The sequence below is a fragment of the Nymphalis io genome, chromosome 8 (assembly GCF_905147045.1).
Source record: "Nymphalis io chromosome 8, ilAglIoxx1.1, whole genome shotgun sequence".
In the NCBI taxonomy this organism is placed as follows: domain Eukaryota; kingdom Metazoa; phylum Arthropoda; class Insecta; order Lepidoptera; family Nymphalidae; genus Nymphalis; species Nymphalis io.
The window spans coordinates 3,887,814-3,914,328 of NC_065895.1; the positions used below are offsets into that span (position 1 = coordinate 3,887,814).

Here is a 26,515-nt window from a genome sequence, read left to right on the forward strand (position 1 = left end):
ACTTTGACGTAAGTAACTCAAATCTTAATGGAAGCCCGCATAGGCCTTGGCAACTAAGATTCTGTGTCCCTTGCGCCTTTAATTACACTGGTTCACTTATTCTTCAAACCGGAACACAACAATACCAAGTACTGTTCTTTTGCGGTGAAATATCTGATGAGTGGGTACCAACCCAGAAGAGCTTGCACAAAGCCCTACCCCACCAGTAAAAAATGGTCATCTTACGTTTGATATGAATATATAAAGCATCATAAAATATTGTTATACACATACGACCTTACTTATAAACATTGTATAGCGTGTAATTAGTTAAACAATGCTGTATCTTCTTCTTTCGAATGTCAAATCAATAATGACGGAAAAAGCCAAATCAGAATTTATTGTTTATTATGGTAATAAACCTCAAATCAATGTTAACTAAGTTAACTGATAATACAAAATTGCTTATGAAAACGCAAAATTGAAAATTAATATTATATAATATTTCAATCATTATTTTCAAAATTCAATCCAATGCACTTTTTTATATTCCACGCAAAATTGATAGCAATTCAATAATCTTATACTAATATTACAAAGCCGATGATGACTGATTCAAATTGCAAACTTTTTGCACGAGATAGATATCACGGTACGACCTACGGGGGTAGAGCAGTACAATTTAACGTGGGTGATAACACGCGGACATAATTAATTAATATTTTCGTAATCATCGTAGTACAAAAGTGGTTTTTTTTAATACAGGAATACATCATGCAGCAGGGGATGGTTACGTTGGCTGGTTCAAATTATTTTTGGCACTCTTATAGTGAGCAGCTTCATTTTGATCGTGCTCATGGCTCTCAATAGCTCTCATAGAGGAATGATCCGTAATTCGAGATGTACTATCATCAATTGCAGGGTTATATGCAACGACGCACCGTTCTATGGCAACTATGAGGATGACATTGTAAATGCCGCTACGGTATGTCCGGTTTTTTTCCATCATTTCAATATTTCAAAAAGATTACATAAAAACCAATTAATAATAATAATATCCTGGGATATTATTCACACGCGGCCATCTGATCCCAAACTAAGCAGATCTTGTACTATGGAAACCAGACAACTGATATACTACATATACTATTTTTCTTTTGTAAATACATACTAATATATAGATAATTACACCCAGACTCAGGACAAACAGACATGTTCATGCACATAAATATCTGTCCTAGAGGGAAATCAAACCCACAACCTTCGGCGTGAAAGGCAAGTAAAACCAACCACGTCAACCGGCCCTTCAAAATAAAGAAAATATTTTGTCATTTAAATTAAAGATAAGAATAATATCCACAGTATCTTGGTAAATGTTAATGATATTATAATTTTATTACAGGAAGTCGACCCTAATTGTGAAAGCATTGCTTTACAGCTGAACAGACCAACATTCGAAAATTCTAAAATACCGGAACATTGGCTTTCGAGAATTCGATCCAATGTTCGAGAATTGGCCGTTATTGGAGGAAACATTAAACATATACCCTCATACGCATTTATGAGTCCATTAAGCAATAACCTCAGGACACTTATTTTAGAGCAAATTGAAATCAATCACTGGGATAACGATATGTTAATAGGTCTTTCCAGATTAAAAAGACTTTATATTAAGAATTGTGTCCTGAAAGATATAAGAAAATATGCATTAAGAATGGTGGATGAGAGCTTACAATTTTTGGACATTAAAGCGACTAATAATTTTAATCCAACTAATATAACTGGTTCTGCAAAACTTGAATCATTAACAGATGTTGATTTTTCATTAAACAACTTTGATAATATTCTACAGTACGCGAGTTTTTCCAAGCTCAAATACTGCAAAGTTCTATTTCTGAACTCTTGTAAGATAACGTCACTTGGTCCAGGTACGTTTGACTCTTTGAATAGCATTGAAGTATTGTACTTGAACGACAATAGTTTAGTTACAATCCCAATGGGATTATTTGATAAAATTATTCCACTTCAACCAAGAATTGCCTTGCAAGAGAATAACTGGCACTGTGATTGTTCTGCGAACGATTTAAGGAATGTTTATAACGGCGGCTTACTAATAGTTGATCCTGTTTGTCGATACCCGCATGCAGTAAGCGGTATGTTATTCTCTGATTTAGAAGGTTACTGCAACAGAGTTGTTAATCAAGACGCAACAGTTTATGATTCGAGAAGTAAACCGTGTAGAAATATATCTAAGAGCATTTATATGAATGATGCATGTTCTGAAAATAATTCTACCGATGATCAAGTAAAAATAGTATCAAAAGGACAACGATCATGTTTTTTAAATAGAATAAGCAATATCGACTTTAACATGTCTTTTGATAATGCTAATGACCGGACTAGATCCGATTGGATACAACCCGTATATTCAATTCAAAGTGATTTCCATTCGATGGTCGAATTGGAATTATTTGAGCAATCAGGGCTTGGTCTGCTTTGGTATCAGTCAGTATGTTTGAAAGAAGTATTTTGCATCAACACAATACCGCATTTTTTAAAAATATTCAATATAGATTCAGGCGTTAGTTACACGTTCTGTCCGTACAATTTATCTACTGATGTAATATTGAAACATGAATGTGTATCTTATAACTTTTTAAAAACAACATTTATATATACTTCTAGTAATTATGAATTAATATTGTACATTTGTATTTCATTAGGATGTCTTTTGTGCGGCGCTGTATCTGTTTACGTGATTATTCAACGATATCCAAATCTTTTGAAGGGAAATAAAAGAGTTATACTTGTTAAACATAAGTCTATTGAGGCGCTTATCTTACCACCAAAATTACCCAAACGCAAAAAGTTTTTAAGCGATCCTACACCAATAAAAAGTCACGTTTATGAAAAAAAGAAAATTTTTGTACTATCAGACAATTTTGACAGTTTATCTCCCAAGAATTTTGTTAGATCGATATCGATGAGAAGCAATGAAAGTAACGATGCAAGTTACATATCCGCTTTACAACCCACTGAGGACCAAATAAATGAATGGCGTTCTAATCAAATTGTAAAACAATTCGATAATATACCCATGTCCGATATCGATACATCACCAATTTCTAGCATTTACGACCAAGAGTCTTTACCCTATTATTCGATTCAAACGAGCGAGAGATTTTACGAAGTCCCAAAACAATATTAATTTTAAATCATAGTGTTTCTTTTTGAGGCATTCACGTAAATTATTTGATTTGGATGAAACCTATCACAAAAGAAATATTTAAAGTTAACAAATTTAAATTTAACAAAATAATACATTGTGTTGTATCTTTTACAAAATGTTATGTCAATGTCTAATTAAAGCAACGAATTTCTAATGTAAATTGTTGTTATACTTGGAAATATTGCTTACAGAAAAGTCGTCTTGAATAAGTAGTAGTAACTATTTTTAAGTTGGTATGATTAAAAATAAAAACAAAATAAACAAGGCTAAGCTTAAGTATGTATTTTTATAAGATTTTGTTATTTAAATTGACATATAAATAGGCACAGTTGATTTAAGAGACAATAAGCTTATGATAATGACCTTTGAAAGAAATGGCGCAACGCAGCGCTGTGCAATATATTCGTGATGGGTTCTTGTTGGTACAGAAATATATATATATATATATATATATATATATATATATATATATATATATATATATATTATATATAAATTATTATACTGGTGTAGCTTTACAATTGGAAATTATACTGTTAAATAATTCCAAGCGCATTAATGGACTATGACTATTTTAAATGGTTTTTGATTCCCTTCTCAATTTACTTTTATTACAACACAAATTTACCACATAACATGACTGTATAATAACTGCAAGATTTAATTAAAGGTGTATGTAACAAGAATCTATGATTAATTGGACAACAAACAACATTGCATTTTTAAATGAATAATTTGAAAGGCGTGGTTTGCTAGTATTACAGTAAGTATTTGCAATAAATTATTTCTTTGACGCCATTTAAATGTACATAACTCTTAGCGAGTTATTATCGTACTTCGAATGTCATAAATCATTATATTGAGGAAGCAGTGAGACTATTTATTCTGGTCGCGTGCGGGACGCTCAAATCGGTCAGCCATATGAGCACGTCCGCGCCCTTTAAGTGAATCAATTTCATACAGCTGTTTCGAATGAGCTGCGCCAGCGCAGACGATGTGTATTGTCTTTGTCATTGGACGACTGTTCTATTTTGACCGTCCGCTCGGAAACGGCTGTACCCTTTAAAAGAGCTATCACCAGGCATATAGTCACATGCACTTCTTGGCACATATCTGTAATTAATCTGATTATTTATTTAATTTAATTTACATAATAAAATGCGCAATAAAGCTAATTAATTGTTTTATTATGTTATATTCATTTTATTTTTTTAATTTAATTTTAGATTATTTGGATAGAAACATAAAAATGTAATTAATTATATTTTAAGCACTAAATTATTTAATATCAATAACTATGTATTATACATAGCTAAAATAGCAACGCTCGATACTACTTTGCCATTATTATTGACTGGTTTTCAGACTGGGTTTCTGTCTCCCGCATCTCGCAGACTTTAAAAAAAGATTGATTTTTTCTGACATGTAAACTATTTATCTGCAATAAATCACGTCAATCCGTTGTTGAATGAAATAGGAACAAACCAAAACACACAAAATGATAATCGTTTTTTTTTAAGTGCTATCTATTTTCTTGTACAATTGTGAAGGTTTACTTCCTCGTTTCTGATACGCACCGCTAAGATCTGGAATACCCTCTCAACCTCCGTTTTTCCCACCACCTACAATATGGGTACCTTCAAGTCTAGAGTGAATCTAAAATCTTCTAGGCAAGCGCGCTCCATCTTAGACTGTATCATCACTTTCCATCAGGCGTGATAACAGTCAAGCGCTAGCATATATATTAAAATAAAAGGTTTTATATGATTGTCATCCTGTTTTTTATTATCTATATAAATGAATAACATGGAAGTATCTGTCTGTGATTTTAAAATAAGCGCCCCTTTAAGTTATTATGGCAATTTCCGTTTTACGAAAACCAAAAAAAACTACCTTATAACTGAAATATTTAATTTAAAATGCATAATTAAAATAAGAATTATAGGCGTTAAATTGGTAGATTTTGAAGCATTTTGTCACACACTGAACTCCACGCTGGCCTATTGTATTGCTAGTCTTAAAATAAAATATATATGCTTCTTTAAATATGTTTCATATTTTTACCGATGTAATATATGTATGTGTGTAACATACATATATTACATCGGTAATCGGTAATACCTATCTTCCTTGCATAAATTATTTTTTACAAACAAAAACTTTTAAATACTAGGTTTACTATATATAGTATACTAGACTATTGTATGATCAATCTATCTATCTGTATAAATAAATATAAGTATTTGTATGTTTGTCCTCTAAACGTTTCTAAGCCATTCTTCCGATTTTCCAATCTTCCGAACTGGGCTTTCGCACTCTCGGACTTCTCCACTCTAGGACTCGTCTGCTCCAACGGCCATCGGTCCTACGACATACGTGACCAGCCCACTGCCACTTCAGCCTGCTAATTTTGCAAGATATGTCGGTGACTCCGGTTCTTTTCCGGATAATCTCATTTCTGATCTTATCCTTCAAAGATACTCCGAGCATAGCTCGCTCCATAGCACGCTGAGCGACTTTGAATTTGTGGACTAGTCCCGCAGTTAGTGTCCACGTTTCGGCACCGTATGTCATGGCAGGTAAGACGCATTAAGGCAGGTAAGGGGGTCCTGGTCTCCTCGGTAAGTCGTATATACGTGTCAAAGCGTATATACGACATGAGATGATTTCACTTTGACCAAGTCAGAGTTTCATATATGTTTATATTTTTAGTTTAGCATAATGAACTGGAAAATATTTATTGCCTTAGGGAATAACCCTTAAAGTACAAAATAACCTTTCCAAATATTCATAGCATTTTAAACTGTTCGTGTAATAATTATGTAGGTGAATTTTGAAGGAGCTAATGTAGCTTAAATATTTTATTTATTTACTTCAAAATTTGCAATAATGATTACATGAAAATAATGTTAATGTCTGCGCTAACCTCGAAAGCTGAATATGTTTGTACCCGGTATTCATTAGGCAAAAGACGGCGTTTCTAAGAAAATCTTATGATGTCTTAAATAATCACTAAATATAAACATGAAATACTTACCTCATTGACTTATTTTAAATCGTATATTATATAGTTAAAAAATATTATACAGTTAAAAAAATATTGTTTATTATGTATGGAGAATGAGCCAGAGTAACTAAAATCACAAGGGATACAGCATCTTAGTTTCCAAAGTTCTTAGCGCATCACCAAAGTAAGGAATGGTTAATACTTCTTACATGGCTAATTTCTATGAGCGGTACTTGTCATTAGGTGGCCTGTACCCCGTTCGGTTCCGTTTCCCGTTCGCCTATCTATAATATAAAAAACGTACACGTGAAATTAAATTAACGTTTGTAAGTAAATTGAATGTGAAATGAGATTTTTAATAATATCCTCCCGACAAAGTGCACAAGGTGTGCAAACACAGGTGCACTCTCTTTATAATCCCTAACCCTTATAGTCCAAAGGCAACCGAACAGTTCCTGACCTGACTACGTGCTCTCCAGTCGTATTACATTTTACCTAACTATTAGACTATCGAGGAAGTTAAAATTAGTAAGTCTTTGTGATAAAAAATACAAAATCATGTAACGCCACTTTTGTTTGCTTCATAAATAAACATTTGAAGAAGTCACTCCATATTATGTCCATTTTATTTGCTTTCAAACAACGAGCTAAATTTATCCTTTTCAAATGCTGTACAGTTTTAGTGTACAACAAAAGATTTATATAAGCTCTTTACAAGCCAGGATCTAGAAAGCATTCGTGAAATACTGAGCAAAGAAATGTCAGAATAAAAATAAAAAGAATGTGTTTTCGACTTTGTTTGTATAGTGACGACGCCAACGTTTCATGAAAAGACGCTTAATTATTAAAGATCTCTCTGTGAACATTCTAAGGTCAAGAAACTTTTTATACTTTTAATTTTAAGTACATATATATATTTATTTCTTTGCGTTTTTACTAAAGTGAGTAAGCTGTATGTATAGAAATTATGTTATGTTATCTTTAATTATATTTTTTATGTATGTATTTTCTAGTGTTTATAGACACTTATTATCTTTAACAATTTGGTATTACACTTATAAAAACATGTACACACGTATGTTGGTTTTTCTTCTTTATATGTTTGAAGTATATATTTTCTGGTACAATAATAATAAATAATTTAAAAAAATGAAACTAATATTTTATACACACACTCAAAAAAAGATAAATTGTCTATCTCACAGTGATTCCAATTCAAAGGAAGATTAAGAGCTCATTTCATGGAAAATCTTTATTTTTCTTTAGGATATATCCTGAAAACAGACTGTGTAGGTAAAGAATGTTTGAAAAAGAAAAAAAAACAACACCTAATATTAAGTTGGAAGCGAAACTCTAGTCGAACTGTGATTATCGTTCAAAATGATAGATATATTTTCAGTAAGTTTTTTATACAGAGTGCATACAAGGAGTACTTTCTATTTTTGTGTATGTATGTTCTTATGTAGCATAACACAATATATTTAAAAATTACATAAAACTTATAAATCCAGAACAATACCCGAGAAGGTTACATAAATATTTCCGATTCTGTTTTATCAGAATATCATAAATTATTTTTATAAATTTGCTAAAACTATTCATGTAAATGGCTAACAAAGTCGAACTGCACTCATTTAAAACCTAAAAATAGACCCATCTATAGCCGTTCGCAATACTTAAACGATAAAATTATTCATAAGCAATTACTCGACGCGTCAAAAGTTATTATTAAAGCGCGAGGAAGTATATTATAAATTACAAAATTTTCACGTGTTTACATTGTTCAAAATTTGATCATAATAATCTCGAATATTTTTAGACTTCGCTCTATTAACTGCAGAACACCTGCATTCCTGATTAGAATCGACTTGGTTTAAACATTTGCGTCTGTGTCGGCGTCAATGCCAAATATCGTAGACATAAGGGATTATAGCCTATTTTTTCGTATATACATACAAGAATTAAATTTCATATTTACTATAAAGAGATATTTTATTTGAAAATGGAATGCAAAATTATTAAACTTTTATATTTTCCTTTTAATTTTTTTGTCCTCGTTATATAAATTAATTTAAACTTCGAAAATAGAGTTACAAAGTTACATTTAAAATCGTCAATCGATAAGGCTTATTACTTTGTATAAATTTTTTATTATATGTAACATTTTATATAGGATAAAAAGCATGTAATAAGCATATTTTATAAATGTTATTATATTATATCTATAAAAATGTCCCACCATGAACCAATCAGGACAAGTATGTCCTGATTGGTTCATCCACGCAGATCCTAAACCACAGGAATTAGAAACTTAAAACTTTGCCAGTTGATATATTTTGTGATGTAAGCACCACCCACTAAGGAAGCAATGGAGCAAGTGCCCATATACCAGGAGATCATAAATAATAAAAAGGCTTAAACAAACGCGGATGACGCCAATCTTGATTAAAGAGGAAGTGTCTCATGTATAAGGAGATCCAAAACAATTATAATGTCCTCCAGACCGATTTTAGCCACAACAATTAATATCAAGAGAGATTAGCCAACTGTGCACAAGTATGAGCGCAAACACAGGTAGACTCTCTGTTCTCTAGATCTCATAATCCGACGGGACGGCAATCCGACACGACCGAACAAAGTTCAGACGCAGGACCAAAACGGCTTTACGTGCTTACCGATGCACTGGCGTGTGCACTCTTCCAACTTCCAGACTCCAGGTTGCTACTGAGAATTTTCTGCCAGGTAAACATAATAACATTTTATTGGCCCGATCTAGGAATTGAACCGAGGATCTTTGGGTCTGCGGCCTTCATCTAGCCACTAAACGAACTAGGCAGTCAAAACACTAAGAAGGCTTAAACAAACACAGATGACACCAATCTTGATTGTGGAGCGAGTGACTCATATACCAAGAGATTATAAACACTAACAAGGTTCAAACAAACGTGGCTGACGCCAATCTTGGTTTTGGAGCAAGTGTATCATATACCTGAGATGGCCCAGTGGTAAGAAGGCGCGAATCTTAACCGACGATCGTGGGTTCAAACCCGGACAAGCACCGCTGAATTATCATGTGCACCAACCTGCACTGGAGCATCGTGGCTCCCTTTGACACAGTTGGTTAGGTTAACACTCAGAATTGATTTTAATTTATTTATATTTATTTCACAAACAGAATATTATCATGACATACATTAAATGGGTTATGTGGTTTTTTTTTAAATTAAAGCGTTATCTGTCTTCAGTATGAATCGGAGAGGCTGTGGGATCGTTTCGAAATAACGCATCCACGGTCTATGCTCTTCTCGGCTCGGTGGAGCTTTCCTCAGAGTGCGAAGGTGATATCGACCCCCCCCCCCCCTTCAATCTAGCCAACGAGACCAACGAGACAGCCAGTTGAAATTATATATCAAATAAATAAACACTACATAAATAAAAACAATTATAATATTAGTTTAATGCTACTTATAATATTTCAACCTTCATTAAAATACATACATAAGAACCAATCATTGTCGAGAATATAAACGCTATATAATACAATGTCACATTCAAAAGTCAATTTTAAAATGCCGCATCATATTCGATATACGCTCTCATCGCAGAAGTGATGTATTTTGAAACTTCGCTCGCGCTTCGAACCGACACTTTACTGTTGTTTGCTGACTTATAATTCTTTTGGACAAAAATAACTTCAACACCTGCTTAAACTATCGATTATATTATAGCCATTCTTAAACTTGTATCAATGACAATCTTTGGCGTAATTCGTATAGGATGTGATTATAACAATCATTTAATCGTGCTAATGCCAAGCTAATTGCTAAATGTTTTGCCATTAAAATCTTCATATAAATAGACTTTATCAGCCTTACTTATAAACGTTGGTTAGTTGTTGTTTAGCTAAACATTGATTTCGTTAAACAGTAACTAAGCAAGGTTCATAAGTAAGGTCATAAATAAACAACATTGTTATAAGTAAAGCCATTATTTTTCAAAGTTGGTTTTGCTCTTGATGCGTATCACTCACTCTTTCGGACATAAAAACAAATCTCGTCCTTTCCTGCGTCCGAACGTCATCCAGATTCCCACGAAAACAACTAACACCCCAAGGAAGTCAACTGATAAGATGCACCAAAGGCACAAAAGACACATATGGAGATATTAATAAAAAATAGCTACTGTATTAATGTCTCCCAGGCCGATTTCGGCCATGGAAGCCAATCTGAAGAGAGATTAGCCAACTGCGCAGGAGATATATAGTATATATCTCTTGCGTAGTTGGCACAACACAAGTGTGTGCGCAAACACAGGTGCACTCTCTATTCCCTAACTCTCATAATACGATGGGACGGCAATCCGACAAGACCAGGAAAGAGTTTATGTGCAGGACCAACGGCTTTACGTGTTTTCCGAGGCACGGGAGTGTATACACTTCCAACTCCAGACTCCGGGCTGCTAATGAGATTTTTTCTGACAGAAAAACCCAATATTTTTTTATTGGCCCGACCTGTGAATGGAACCCAGGACCACCGGGTCTGCAGCCTTCAAGCCACTTCAAGCCACATCAAGCCACTAGACCAACGAGGTAGCTACTGTACAAATTATTATTATACGAAATTGTGGCAAAAATGCTGTCAATATATTCTAGTTAAATCGAAGTTTCTATTTTGTGTGCAAAAAATGAACCAACTAATATTTCTTATTTGATTTTGAGGAGTTCTTTGGTTTTTTTTTATATTCGCCGGGAGGGCAAATAACTCTACTCCACCTGATGGTAAGTGGTAGTAGAGTCCAAACGCGACGACGGCCAGTACAGACGGGGAAAACGTTCTGCACTAGCCGCCTTCGCCTTGCCGGCCCACAAGATGCCTCTTCACGCCTCGTTTGAAGGAACCCGGGTTGTAAGAGGAGGGGAACACGTAAGCTGGTAAGGAATTCCATTTTTTGGAAGTGCGACAAAGAAAGGAGTTGCCAAATTTATTTGTGCGCGATGGAATTGATGTCACAGTTAGGCGCTGACATCGAGAACCAGCTCGCGTGGACTTAAGAAGGAAGGGGGAAGCAGGAATTAGAGAAAATAATTCCTCAGAGCACTCGCCGTGATACAGTCGATAGAAAGCGCTCAGTGCTGCTATCTCACGACGCAATTGTAAAGGTTCATGGGTGTTTGTGACCTTTACGTCGCCAATAATGCGCACTGCACGTCGCTGCAACCGGTCCAAGGCCTCCAGTAGGTACTTAGCGGAGCCATCCCAAAGGTGCGAGCAATATTCCACGCAAGACCGTACCTGTGTTTTGTACAGCAGGCACAGTTGTTGTGGCGTGAAAAAACGCCGCACCTTGTTTAGAACTCCGAGTTTCCGTGAAGCCCTTTTTGTATAGCAGCCTTGATGTAATCCCTTGGACTATGGTCGCAGCGAACGTCAATCCCCAGCATGGCGATTTTGCTTTGTATCACTAGCAGAGTACCACAGAGGCAGGGAAGAGGGGAAAATGCTGACTTTTTCGCTGTGAGAGCGCATACCTGTGTTTTCTTGGCATTAAACTCAACAAGATTATCAGAGCCCCATTTGGCGATGAGCTCCAATGTCCTATCGAGTTCAATGACAAGATCTTTCCGCCTCTCCTCAATTTCCGCTCGCCCACTGCATGTCCGTTGTATCCACCATGCACTGTACTATCGTCTGCATAGCACTCTACTCTACTCTACTGGTGGTAGAGCTTTGTGCAAGCTCGTCTGGGTAGGTACCACCCACTCATCAGATATTCTACCGCAAAACAGCAGTACTTGGTATTGTTGTGTTCCGGTTTGAAGGGTGAGTGAGCCAGTGTAATTACAGGCACAAGGGACATAACATCTTAGTTCCCAAGGTTGATGGCGCATTGGTGATGTGAGCGATGTGAAAAAAAATAGCAATGTATGTTCCCAAGAGAGAGCATATCATTGATATGCGCTCTCATCAATTCAATGCGCTGTGCATCCGCTCTCATGTATGGCTTTCTACAGGACTTGGAATTTTTATTGTAGTTTACTTTCAGTGAGTCAATGTTAGATGCCCCGCTAATGCAGCCGTTGATCCACGCGCGATATGCCGCCTGCTTAGATGATACAGCATCGGTACATTCACGAGTGAACCAACGGTTACGCGTACCCCTACTGACGAGATCTGAGCTAGGAATGTAGTATTACATTCCCAACATGATCTCGTCAGCAACAGCAGCGGCACTAGCTGTCGGGTCATTCCCACTGAAGCAACGTTCCTTCCAAGGGACTGACGCATAGTAATCGCGCATACCGTCCCAATCTGCCAACTTATAGTGCCAAACGCGACATCTGCATACCGCTAGTGGCGGCAGATTGGCCTGTGGCACTCTGGTAGATATAAGGCTGTGATCCGAAGAGCCAAGAGGAGCCTGAACCACAACCTGATATTCCACCGGGTGAGAAGTCAGCAGACGGTCCAGTAGATAAGGTGCTTGCCCATCAATGTCTGGGATCCTGGTGGGCTGATCAACCAGTTGGGTCAAGTCATGTGTGAGAGCAAAAGCATGAGCAGTCCTTCCAGCATGGTCAGTTTTGAGGGATTTCAACCATGATTCTTGGTGAGCATTAAAATCCCCCGAAAACACCAATTCCACGTTAGGAAATTGCTCTTGCGCAACATCTGCCACCCGACTAAGATGGTCAAATAATCGGCTTGTCTCCAAGTCACCATTGTGGGATCTGTAGAGGCACACGTAGACTCGACTCTGACGAACCAGGTCCACACGTACCACCAACATGGAGAAGGAGGGGTCCTCCAAGCAGCGCAGTCGGTGACAGCAAACATCCGTCCTGACGAACAAGCATACTCCGGCTTTCGCTTTGAAGGATTCTTCAAGCGTGTAGCCGGGATAATTAAGGTAGCTGGTATCGGCAGGACGGTGTATTTGTGTCTCCGTGAGAAACAACATTGATGGCCGTGCTGTCTCGAGATGGTGGTGGACAGCGTTGAGGTTAGCGTGGAGTCCATGGATATTAGAGAACTCGACCTCAAACAGCGAGGGTATGGTGGGAGTGTGCACCGCTGTACGACCGTTATTTCTGTTTTATTGCGCTACCATTTGGGAAAAAAAATGGAAAAGAGACGTGAAACGAGCGACGTATTGCCACGATAGGGATGGGCAAAGTGTTGAGGCGTGTTTCCCCAAGTGGTTGCCAAAAGGAAAAATACACTGACCCGCCAGACGGAAGGGCCCCCGAACCCCCCCGGAAGTGGCCGCCGGGACCCCACCTTCCGGTCACCACCGGCACGACGGTCCACCCCGAGATTATGCGTGGCCTGGTGGGGCAGCCTCGCGAGCTGGTTAGGCATGCTCGGGCCCCTGTACTATGCCACGGGCGGCCAGCGGAACAGCCATTTCTTCGGGTCTCCCTGTCCGGCAGGTCAATACAATTTCCCCCGGCATTGGTTCAACAGCCGTCTCCATTGGACCAACACCCATCGCGGCAATACTCGCTCGGGCACTGGCTGTACGCTGGCTGACCTCGACACGCGGCTGCAAGCCACTTCACGTTTATCACCATGCGTACGGTGGTAACAAGCCAGGCGGATGTTTAACATCCTACCACCAGAAAATTTAATTTTGGTTTATTTTGATAGTCCAAAGCCCAACCAAGGTGGACGGTGGTGGTGTACCTAGGAGTTATAAAGAAATAAAATCTACTAGTAAGCAAATATATTAATTACGAACATACATATACAATACCATATTAGGTATGGACGAATTAAGAAATGTCTACTTTTTTAAGCCGTTCATTCAAATTTTATATCAACAAATATACCCGAGCTGTTCTGAGATATAATAATTTATTATATATAAGCGTGATTTGCAAAGACAATCTAGTCCCCCTTTTGTCATTCTTTGAATAATGATATTAGTAAAGGCTCGTCTATAATTTATTATAAAACAATGTTTAGTTAAAATATTCATTTTACCTGTGCGATATCAGTGAGAAAACAAGTATTAGAGATAAATAATTGATCTGAAATCACCCAATTCACTAAAGCACACAGTATATTGTGAAAAATGAAAGAGAACAATGAGAATTTAAGTGTCGTTTTTTTATGTTATGTTTAATACAAACTTACTTTATATTTACTTACACTACACTAATATAAAATACTCTGGTCACTGACTATTATTCACTGATTAGGTCATCTGTCAACGCACAAATCAGTCGGCTAGAATCTTAAAATTGCGTAAGGGCTTAAGAGTAATACAGACATCAAGGGAAATTATTCTTAGAAATAACCTCAATAGGGGTTAAATGTTTGCATAAGATTACTTATATTAATAAATTACAAAAAAAAATCTCAATTAATGAGAATTCTAGTGATGAAACAAGATGGAAAAACTTGTTTTTGAATTTTCCCAACAAGGGTTGTTACTTCTAGAAACTTGACGTGAACGAAGACATAGATTACTGCTAGTGCAGTTTGTATGTCACGGACAGAAATGATTTCGTGTTGTTGGATGCGATAGACAAATGGCCACTTAGCCGGACGCTTGTCAATGTTACATATTGTGTTTTTATTATTAGACTAGCTCACTCATTTCTTACATAAAGATAGATACATATATGATAGCGTCGAGATTGTCCGTTGGTTAGAATAGGCGGATCTAAAACGACATAGTCACAGTATCAAATCTGGACTGCAGTGTTGATTTTGTATATATAATTAAGATGCTCGACGATGAGGAAGACAACGATTTGGAATTTTTTATATAGTATAGGAAGGCGGACGAGCAAATGGGCCACCTGATGGTAAGTGGTCATCAACACCCATAGACATTGGCATTGTAAGGAATGTTAACCATCACTTACATCGCCAATGCGCCACCAACCTTGGGAACTAAGTTATGTCTCTTGTGCCTGTAATTATACTGGCTCACACACCCTTCAAAACAGAACACAACAATATCAAGTACTGCTGTTTTGCGGTAGAATATCTGATGAGTGGGTGGTACCTACCCAGACGAGCTTGCACAAAGCCCTACCACCATCATTAACTGTTACACTCATTTAGTATATTTATCCTCCCATAGTCGAATAAGCTCTAAGCAAGGACGCTTATGCCCAGTTGTCAGATTTTAACGGGCCTTTAGTTTAATACATATTTGAGTATGACAAAGTAATAATATTCTGTAAATAATAAATAAATTAATATTCTGTAAGTGAAATTAATCTTAAATCTACAATGAAATGTTATCATTTTAAAATAAATACATTCTTTTATTTCGTATTATTACTATTTCTTTTTGAATCTTATTTGTCTTCTTTGTACTATTTATCAATGGGAATAAATGTGGGATGGGAGAATACTTCTAAACTTTTTATTTTTTAATTAGGCGAGTGTAAGTTAAAAAGACAGTTATTTCTCTTCATGTACAGGTTGTGATTGATTTTTTAAATATTACTTAGTTTACCATTCTTCAACAATGAACGTGCTATAGCAGTTCAAAGATTTTTTTTTTCTCGGATTTAATGGAACTTACATATTTTGCATTTGCATTGCATTTACACGTGGCCAATAGTCGAGCTAATATAATAACGAAGCCATTAAGCCAGTTGAATGAAAAATGCAATATTATGTACACATATGCCTAAATACGAATCTTTCTTCTTCTTTGTGCCAGAAATCGTTCTATTGCAATGGATTGGCTCGATGACGATCCAATGTGCTGGATTGTCTCTATCTAGACGAAATCAATATTGGATTGGCTTAGTGGATTGGATCGGCTTTTGGGCTCGTGTAAATGATACTCGTGTACCATCAAAGATAATAGGGCAATTGGAATCAATAACAACATCAACAACTTTTATCCACTTCTTCTTTAAACTTAAATTTAATAAAGTAATTTATATTAGATTTATGACACTTGCTTATTGATTATATAAAAAAAATAAAGAAGTAAATTTTTGACTTTGTACAAAAAGAAGTAACTCAAGCTTTAGAAAAATATGCAAAAGAAACACAGTGGAATATTTTATATACTTTCAATATTTTTTGCTTACAATAAAAATATTTTTATTTTTCTCTAAGCAGTCGTTTCATTTCCAAGAATCCAAGATGTGTATAATAAATAATACTAATCAAAGTCACTTTTATATGTCGCTTTATTTATGCATAATATATTGAAAATATTATTAATTTTAATTTTAACGAAAACTTAGTGTATTAACACGTTGTAGTGTATTAACACTAAGTTTTCACCTTAATAGATTCACAGTTTTTTTTTAATATACTAGATTTTTAACTTAATCAAACGCATAGAATTCGAACAAAATAAACTTATTTTTATACAAATGTTATTTCCACGACTTCAGTGATATTAAAATATCAACTCTTCCCATGTGAATGGTCACAGCTGCCGCCGAAGAGTAATAGAAAACGGGCCTGCTAGAAATATGTCAATTTGTCACGTAGAGAACAGACTTATTTAAAATGTTATGAGTGTAACACAGTACATATTTTTGTTTGACATAATACATTTTGTATTGAGAACATCTTTTATTATTAATGTTGGCATTGAAAATTTAATCCCATAGCGATGAAATGTTGTTAAACTTAATAGGTATATGTAAAATTGCAATTAATTTACGTATCAAGCTTAATGTGAATATTTTCCTTGAAAGTTTAAATTACTGTGATGACGAATTACCGAAAACATAACATACTCGTAATTTTAAAACAGTTCTTGATGATAATAAGAATTTTTAGATGCACTTTAGTTGCATTCTATTTATTATAGTATTGCTTTGCTTTTCATTAGTTTGAACAATAATTTGATAGAAATTAGAATTGAATACCCTTCAGTTTCTGTATATTTGATGGAAATCAAATTAACTAATTTGGCTTAATCGGTATGGTGATTGGTGGTAGTCGAGAACGCAACAAGCGATCAATTAGGCTTAAGCTTATGCTTATCATAGCTACGCTTTTAATAAATTTACCTCTAAGTCATAAAAAGTAGGTAGGAAGAGATTTTTTTTCGAAAATAATGAATTGAAAACGCTCTTAATGTTGTCACTTCTATTAATCTGTCTTTTTTAATTGTAGGTATTTGTTTTCAAGGCAATGTTATCAAGATAATGGCTTTTTATTGTATAATTTTCAATTTTTTATTGTATAATTTTCTTTAACGTAACCGAAGCGGCTCCGGCCGTAGACATTTATTAAAAATTTATATGTACGTTTTCAAAGCAATATGGTCATATAATCAAAAATGAACTACATTCCAATTTTTTTGATTTATTTAATATGCTAAAAGCATATTGCAGGTGCACAGTCACCTTTATAATAAAAAGTTTCGCAAAATCATTTCTTGAGAAAAAAATGGTAAAAGTGTGTTTTAAAGTGTTTATCGTGATTTGATAGTCAATATATAAATATATAGAACGAAGTGACAAATAAAATAAAAAAATAAATCATTTATTATGGATCCATTATCCATAATAAATGATTTATTTGAATTGTTATTTTACGTATTTCAAGTTGTTTTTATTATGTTTAAACAGAAGTATGAAGAATTATCGTCATATACGACGACCAAATTGTGTTCAAAAACCATGCTTTATTATGTCATTACGTATCCAATTTTACATTGCTAATTTTGTCATTACAGTTTTGAGTAATTAGATTAACTGCGTTATTGATTTTAAAAATGACGATATACACGCTAACGAAATACACGTTATTCATTTCAAGTAAATTTAAAATCGGATATTTTATATCGAACTTACTAATTGATGATTATAGAATCTCATTTTATCTTTTTTTTCGATTTTCAGAAAAGGTTAATAACGTATTTCCAAATAAACGTTTCAATAAACCTAGTACATTTCATTTGATTGAAAATAATATTATTTATTAATAGGAATTTTGTATTTTCAGGCAAATTCAATATATGTACTTTCCAATTTTTACGTATTTCATAATTTTATATTTGTTGCGTTTTTTTTTTTTTTTAAAAACGAAGCCTATTTATTATGATTAAGATGACATCATCTTCGTATACGTGCAGTATAATATAGTTAATATAAATATATTCCATATATACCATCAATTAAATAATAAATAAATGATAATATTTGTGATTGTTATAGTTTTTAATCTGAATACTATTTTTTAGGAGTAAAACAATTAAAATGAACTATAAACTCGTAGAAGTGATGGCATGCGTCCAATAAAACGTTAATTAATTTGCGTATAATAAATTTGATGTACTATACTGCTTCAATTTTGGCCTGGCCGTTCGGAAATCGGATCGCCGTGTTCTGAAGATAATATATTACGGCCTTAACAATAACGGTTAAAAGCGGTCGTGTGGCCGCTAAAAGAGAGTACTCGTAGTTGACTGCGGCGTGAACTCGTCCGAGCTAACCTGGGCGAGATAGTCTCGAGGTTGCGACTAGTCGCTCAAGTAGTTCAGCTCAAAGGACTCGTGTTCCTAGTGCTTTGGTTCGCGATCGCCTACACGTTGTTATTGTTTTTTTAGAAATGGTGAGATACTTCGTGAAGTGATGGTGGAATTTGTTTTTTTTTATTGTAGTTTTTTTTTCTCTGTTTGGTGTTTTAGTTATATTTCATATATCGTCTGTTTGTTTTCAGGAGGAACTTGACAAGGAACAAATAACCAGTATGATTCTTTTATTTATTTTTCATTTTTTTATTTAATTTATAAGAACACCTAGATTCAAAAATAGTTTATTTAAATTTTCGCAATTTGGATTAAGTTTTTTTTGTTATTTTATTATATAATGGATATTTTATAAGAATGTTTCTCACAAATAGACTTGAGTATTATAATTTTACTTTCAGTCCTCAAAAAAGCCTTCGAGGCATTCGATCACGAGAAGAAGGGATGCATCGGTACTGTGATGGTTGGTACTATCCTAGGTATGCTGGGACACCAGGTCACAGACGACACCCTTAAGGAAATCATCAATGAAGTAGATGTGGATGGTGAGAACCTTACAATGTAACTTATAAATAATGGTACAGATTGCACATGTGACGTTAAATATAGCTCCATGTCGTTTGACGATAACAATAAACGAAAACTAGGTAACAATTAGGTAGAAAATATTATTATCAATTGTAAAATTAAAACTTTTTGTACGAATTTAAATATCAAATATTTCATATTCATATTATTAAGGCAAGATTTAAAAAAAAAAAATATATATATAGAATATTTATTTGTACAAATTGTCGAATATGTTGATTTCATTTAAAAGGTAAATAAATTGGTATTTTAATCTTCAAATTAAAAGCGAGTATAGACAGTTTTGGCACACAAAGAAAATAAATACAGTCGTGTTAAATACCGTTTTAAATTCTTATCAACTGCCAGAATCTTAAAGTACCGAATATTACGATTATTTCGTTAATCACAGCCCCAGAAAATTATAAGTAAGAATCGAAAATGTCCAGTGAATAGATATTGACTTGCATTTTACGAAGGGTTCTAACCTCAAGATTTTATATATACACGTTTTGTGTTTATAATTAGTCTCTTGCTTAATTAGGAAAGAAAACAATGAGAGGAAGACTACATATGTGAGATGCTAATCCACCAGATTCCAAAAGTGGTTCTTTTTTCTCGCATTGATTTACGATTATCGCGATGACTATCATTTGCAAATATCTTTTTTTAATCCAACTGATTGTTCAAACAACAAGACTCTTCAGTTTTATTATATAAGTACAAGCATATTTATAAATCGTCCAGATTACATTCCTGTAATACAATAACTATTTTTCCATATCGATTTAGATTTGATTTTTCGATATTACCAATAACAAATATTATAAGAACTTATGCTAGTTTCTCAGAATAGAATAGTCATGAATATATAAATAATTATATAAATATTATGTATAATAATATATAAATCAGAAATAAATAAATTTCGAAATATACACATTTTCCGGGATATTTGCATAATATTGATATAACTAAATCTTAAAAGTACCCTTTTTTAACGCGAGCAAAACGCATTACTTGTTTCCTCCACGGGAACAGACGTGTGTGGGGCCGGTGTCCAAGGCGCCAATTGCGCCCCGAACATCGGAATTCCCACTAAATAACAAACGGTACCCTTTCCGTCTTAACGAGGAGCACCACGGGATTGCTTGCGTATGCTACCGTTATCCTAAAAGTACCCACGTTAAGTTAAATAATAAATAATATTTGGTTTTGATAGCTTTTAATAGTAAAAGTTAAAAAATGCATACTTGGTGTCATATAAAAATATATAAATGACCATTTTAGGAATATCATGTGTTGCGAGGTCTTTATTTTTCATATTGAAAATAAAATTGAAATCCGAGAGCTTGTTACCGCACGCTGTGATGAGTGATGACTTGTTATGACATGTCCGCATAATAAATGAAATATTGCCTATTCCGAGCTCGCATTCCGGTATTAAATATTGGGCGTTAATCTCGACGTAGCAATTAATATTTCAATATCAGCATTTGATTTTGATTTTCATTCTGAAAGTAACATTTTCATTTTATCTTAATAACATTTTATAAATTATATATTTATTTCAAAATACCTTAAATATTTTTGATGTTAGAACGCTATTTATTGCGTATATCCAACGTTATTTTATTTTTCAGAAAACTCCAAATCTCAACTCATTAATGTTCTTTACTTTTTCTTTACTTTAGGTGATATACTTTTCTCACTCGCGTAAAACGTTATTGTTGCGCCCTTATGGGTATTAGCTTAATGCTATATGGTCTAGCACCTTTCTCAATAAATGGGCTATTCAGATAGCTCACGTGCTGATGCAAATAAACCCAGAAGTGGACCTGTGTTCAAAGAAACAAACTCTTCAGCTTTATAATATTAGCATAGAGTACATTCAAGTTGAACATTTTGTAAGCTATTTCTAATGACCAGCCAAAGAGTCGTTAGCGTGAGTCATACTTGTATATTATATAATATTACACAATACCAATATATTTTTTTCTTTTTCGGTTACATTAATCTACTATTTAATGGAATTAAAATTGACTTAGATTAAAAAAAAGAAAGACATAACCTGGGCCACTGAATTTTTTTTTTAGACAAAGAAGTAATTTTAAACAAACTTAAATAACTAAGTAATATCGTAATATTTATGATAATTTAATAAATTTAACACCAAAATAGTGAGATATGTTCGCAATTTTTTAAGAGGAGAATTACGACTATGACTATAAAGGGAAAATTCTAAAGAAATAATTTTAGGCTATGTGTTGTTTTAGAGGAAGAATAATGCTTTCAGGGTCTGGAGAGCTGGAGTTTGAGGAGTTCGTAACCTTGGCTTCAAGGTTCATGGTTGAGGAGGACGCGGAAGCCATGCAGGCGGAACTTAAAGAAGCATTCCGTTTATATGATAAAGAAGGTGAGAATTTTTCAATGTTCATTACTTAATTAAATAAATTATCCAAATTTAAAACTGTTGTTCAATATATATATACGGGTATTACTAGCTTACCTGCGGCTGCGCCTGCTTGGGATGGCAGGTGATAAGTGGCGTAGTCAGGGTGTTCAATTTTCAAGTGATTTACATTGAATTATTTCGCTGACAATATTAAAAAAATGAAGCTCTGATAATTTAAGTAAAGAAACTGCTTATGAAATTTATTAATAAAAAATAAAACTTTAAAGTAAGCTATTAATAAGGAAAATGAAGCTTAATACAGTTTTAAAACTGTATTTGTGTATTTCAGTCATGCAAAGTTTTTTTTTTATTAAATTTTTTATACCTACTTATTAAGGGTTGTTTTGGTTAATTTCTTAATTAGGTAACGGCTACATCACGACCCAAGTTTTACGAGAAATCTTAAGAGAGTTAGATGACAAGATCAGCGCTGAAGAATTAGACATGATGATTGAGGAAATTGACTCGGATGGTTCAGGAACTGTTGACTTCGATGGTATGTTTTTCTTGATTAATCTTTTAAAAGATCCCGCACATACTTTAGAGAGATTATTATGTTTGATAATGATAATATTCGCTCTTAAGTATGTGCGGGAATTATGTGTGTATATTATGAAAATTGAAAAATGATTTATTTTGTCTAAACATATCACTACATTTGTTGTTGGGACCTTCTATGTAATATGAGTTATTTATATTACTTACCACACCTTACCACATTGAGCTCTTCCTTACCATTTAAATATTAGCAATTAGTTTTTGACGTTAGTGTTTTAAGTTCTGAGTGAAGTTTTCTAAATTACGTTAGTTATTTGTAAGTTCAAATAAATGATAAATTCCAAAACTTTGTATGTCTCGCTTCGAAGTGCGCAAGGGACAAAACACCTTAGATCCTTTGGTTGGCGACATGTAGACGGCGTAATAAGTGGTTTATATATTTCTTACATTGCCAGTATCTACTTGCGTAGGTCTTCTTTAGGTTGTACATATGTTTAGTTGCCTGTAAAGTAAAAAAAGTGAATATGTTTAACGGTTCACAATATTGCTGGTTGCTTATTTAAATTGAAAGAGATCATTGATTTATATCTATATAAAGTTGTAGCTTTATTGATCTTTGAATTCCCTTTTGTTTTTAAATATGGAACGTCATAGTTATTGTTCGTTGTTTAGTTTAAAACTGATCCTCTCTTTCTATCGTCATTATTTTTTTTATATAGAGTAGGAAGGCGGACGAGCATTATCCAAATTTAAAACATATGGGCCACCTGTTGGTAAGTGTTAACCAACGCCCTTAGACATTGGCATTGTAAAAAATATCAACCATCGCTTACATAGCCAAATCGCCACCAACCTTGGGAACTAAGATTTTATGTCCCATGTGCTTGTCATCTGACACTGGTTCATTTACCCTTCAAACCGGAACACAACAATATCAAGTACTGCTGTTTTGCGGTAGAATATCTGATGAGTGGGTGGTACCTACCCAGACGAGCTTGCACAAAGCCCTACCAACACTAAGACATTTGACATTTCGAAGAAGAAGGCTTGTTGTTTCAGCATATGTCAAACTGGTTTATAATGGTTAAGATTAACCTTCCAGCAATCAAATCAAATTGAGCAATACAAAAATTATTTATACAACTCCATTTATCATTTTTGTATTGCATATGCATACATATGTTTATACGTACACGTGCCATTTTATATATGACTTAAATCATAATTTTATGTATAAATAGGTATATAAACATAATGTCAGCCCTATATATAGCTAGTATCAGGGCCAATCCTAATCAGCCAAAGTCAATTGCGTATTATTGGCGGTTAAATGGCAATCATTCACGAACTGGCAGTCTTTCAAGTGTCCGTATGTTTGATTTATCATATCATTAATTATTATTGTTTGGCTTTAAATGTCCGATCATTGAAGTAAAATTATATAATTGTTATTAAAAAAGAATACGATTTGAAAGAAATATAAATACTAAGTATTCCAGTACATTTGAAATCAAATGAATCAAAGCGAAAACTTTATGGCTATTGAAAAATTCCAACAGAAATTACATTGTCCATTTATTTTAATTCTGCATTTTTAAACGCATAAATCAAAAAAATTAAATTAAAAAAATAATACATCAAATGAAAACATCACTCTTTTTTTGCATGCAATAACAATACATACAATGCATTTTACTTCTAATAAAGCATGTAGAAGATACTATAATTTTAAATTAGACATCTGTATTTTCTTGAGGTCAGCTGTTGTCGGCAAGTTGCCCGTTTGTAGTTCTCCATTTTGTATGTAAGACTGCAAGACTATCATTCTGAAGTAATATTCCTGGATGTTTCAACTCTAGTTGTAAATTAAATTTTATTGCTATTTTATCTCATTGTAAAATTTATGTAGTACAACAATTTATTGGCGTGAAAATTAGCTTTTGAAACTCACGTCTGAGTTTACTAATAGGAATTATCTTAATTTTTCAAATTCATATAAAGAATCATCAATGTTGGCACTAAAGATGGAATAAAAAGTAAGAATTAAAAAAAAATCTTACGCTTTCAATGTAATAATGTAATGTCTCCTGCCAAAAATAGTATTCAACATACCACTTGTCTTGTCCTTGAAATAATACTTTTACTTTACACTCGTATATTGGCAGAGCCGCGTGGCCCAGTGGTTAGAACACGTGAAACTTAACCGAAGAATATGCGTTCAAGGCACGCACCACTGAATTTTTTGTGCTTAATTTGTTTTATAATTCATCCCTTCTTCAGCGATGAAGGAAAACGTCGTGAGGAAACCTTACTGTGTAGAATGTAAATCTGCCACTTGTGTTCACCCCCATTACTAAAATATTTACAAGCTGTTTTATACAGAGCATTGACAATGTAAGACAAATATTGACCGTTTGGATCATTTCCTTTAAAAATATCATAAACTTAATTAATTCTTCTTGATTAAATATATCTTTATTTCTTTGTTTACACATTTCCTTAAAACTAAAACACATTTTATCTCATTTTCAGAATTCATGGAGGTGATGACAGGAGGAGACGATTAAACGAATAGTAGTGTTTGTAATAGAATATATTTTCTACTTTTACACCTGTCGCTTTGCTAGCTACCGTCATATCTTGTAACAATGCTTTATGTATATTTCCGATACAGAAGTATCTAATCGAACTTTAAGTATATATTTTATTTTGAATTAAAGAAGTAGTGTATCTATAGCTATAAATTATGATCGCGATTTACGGTTATAGATTCACAAGATACTAAATGCAATATTAAATTTTATTTATTAAGGTTTAGATTGAAACAGATACTTGTCATGATAAAAGTTACTTTTAACGTTTTAATAATTTAAAACATAGCCGATAAGATTCAAAATTAAAATTAATCTACACCAAAATATGTAATACATTCTAAGTATTAATATAATATAAATTAAATGTAAAATATTATACATTATTGTTATTTATTATCAGTTACCTCATTTTATATTGTAATAAAAATAAACTCAAACAGTTTCTCGTTTCTTACTTCCCTGAGCATCATTTGCCTTTGTTTATTTTTTTTAATTAATGTCACAACTAATTAATGACTGTTGAAAACTTGAAAGAAACGCAAATGTCAGATTGTTTAAAGTGTTGTTTAAAATTTTCCAAAAAGAATATCCTTGTAATAAAAAATAAAAAAGTTGTAAATATGAGATATTTTACGTTTAGCTTCATTGTTATTAGATGTTTTTTTTAATTTTTGACTTTACCAAAGTTTTTTTGTTAAGTTGTTAAACAAATTAAATCCTAGGAATTGATTAAATTATTTTTGTTTTTTTTTTTGTGGTTACTTACTACGCATAGTTATAGATTATATTCAGTGAGAGACACATAGACTATATTGCATTTTTTAAATATTTCTAACTTAAAACCCAAACAGATTCTCGAGGTTATATTTAAACATATAATTATTGATTAAATTTAAGATCTATGGCTTGTCAATTTATAGATATGAAATGAGAAGACTTGTGATTAAAAATTAGGACACCATCCAACTGTGAGAAAACAATGCCCTTTATTTTTTTTTTAAATATTAAATTAAAGCAAAATTACACTATTTATTGTAAATAAGTCTGTAACAAAAAGTTTATTGTAATAGATGACTGTTTATAAAACAAATTATTTAATCTGCTTTAGTAACACTTGGTTTTAGTAACAAATGTTTCTGGAATTTTTAAATTTTGTCATCATTCTATATATTATTTTTAACATTGCCTTACATTTGTTAGTAATATGCGTAATTAAATAATTATATTGCTTGTTCAGTCACTATTAGGTTTCATAACCTTGCTTGCCTACTTTCATGAAATTCGACAACTTTTTGCTTTTATTTTTTGTGGATGGAAGCACAGATAACAAAACAATTAAGTCCCTGGTTTTCAGGACTATGTTCTAAACTGCATCATAGATGTCAGACTAGTATTGTTATTAATCTTATCTACTGTTCTAAGTATTTTAAATAAAAATAATAGTCTTATATAAGTAAATTAACAACATATAAATGTGCTATTGCTGTTCTAAGCTCTCTCTCTCTCTTTTAGGGAAAGGTTTGGAGTTTTGGATGACTAAATTTTCAAAGTTCCGGATACGAGACATCAAAGTACTGTACAGGACTTCCTAAGACTTCGAAACTTCTAAAAAGAATGTAATTATTTTTTTTGTTAGATATATAAATAAAATTACTATTTTAGTATTAGTAAATAAAAATTTTAACAATTATCAAATTTCAACGTTTTACACATTATTG

General features: G+C 33.4%; 1 protein-coding gene across 2 annotated transcripts; it reads left to right on the forward strand.

The window, feature by feature from the left end:
• Positions 1-820: 820 nt before the first annotated feature.
• Positions 821-25,238, forward strand: LOC126769848 (troponin C, isoallergen Bla g 6.0101-like). Of its 2 annotated transcripts, XM_050488752.1 has the most exons (7): positions 821-964; positions 1,382-1,483; positions 18,875-18,902; positions 19,085-19,228; positions 21,547-21,666; positions 22,070-22,201; positions 24,736-25,238. In XM_050488752.1, the coding sequence occupies exons 1-7, from the start codon at positions 836-838 to the stop codon at positions 24,768-24,770; spliced, it is 690 nt and encodes a 229-aa protein (XP_050344709.1). In that variant the 5' UTR covers positions 821-835; the 3' UTR covers positions 24,771-25,238. The 2 variants fall into 2 exon arrangements, with proteins under 2 accessions (XP_050344709.1, XP_050344708.1); XM_050488751.1 differs by lacking the exons at positions 821-964; positions 1,382-1,483 and adding an exon at positions 18,535-18,766.
• Positions 25,239-26,515: the final 1,277 nt, after the last annotated feature.

Excerpts from the sequence above, each read along its gene's own strand:
- LOC126769848 (XM_050488752.1), top strand. The coding sequence starts at position 836 with ATGGCTCTCAATAGCTCTCATAGAGGAATGATCCGTAATTCGAGATGT. Across the intron at positions 1,484-18,874 it reads TTTCGAGAATTCGATCCAAT|GAGGAACTTGACAAGGAACA; the intron begins GTTCGAGAATTG and ends GTTTGTTTTCAG. Across the intron at positions 18,903-19,084 it reads TGACAAGGAACAAATAACCA|TCCTCAAAAAAGCCTTCGAG; the intron begins GTATGATTCTTT and ends TTTTACTTTCAG.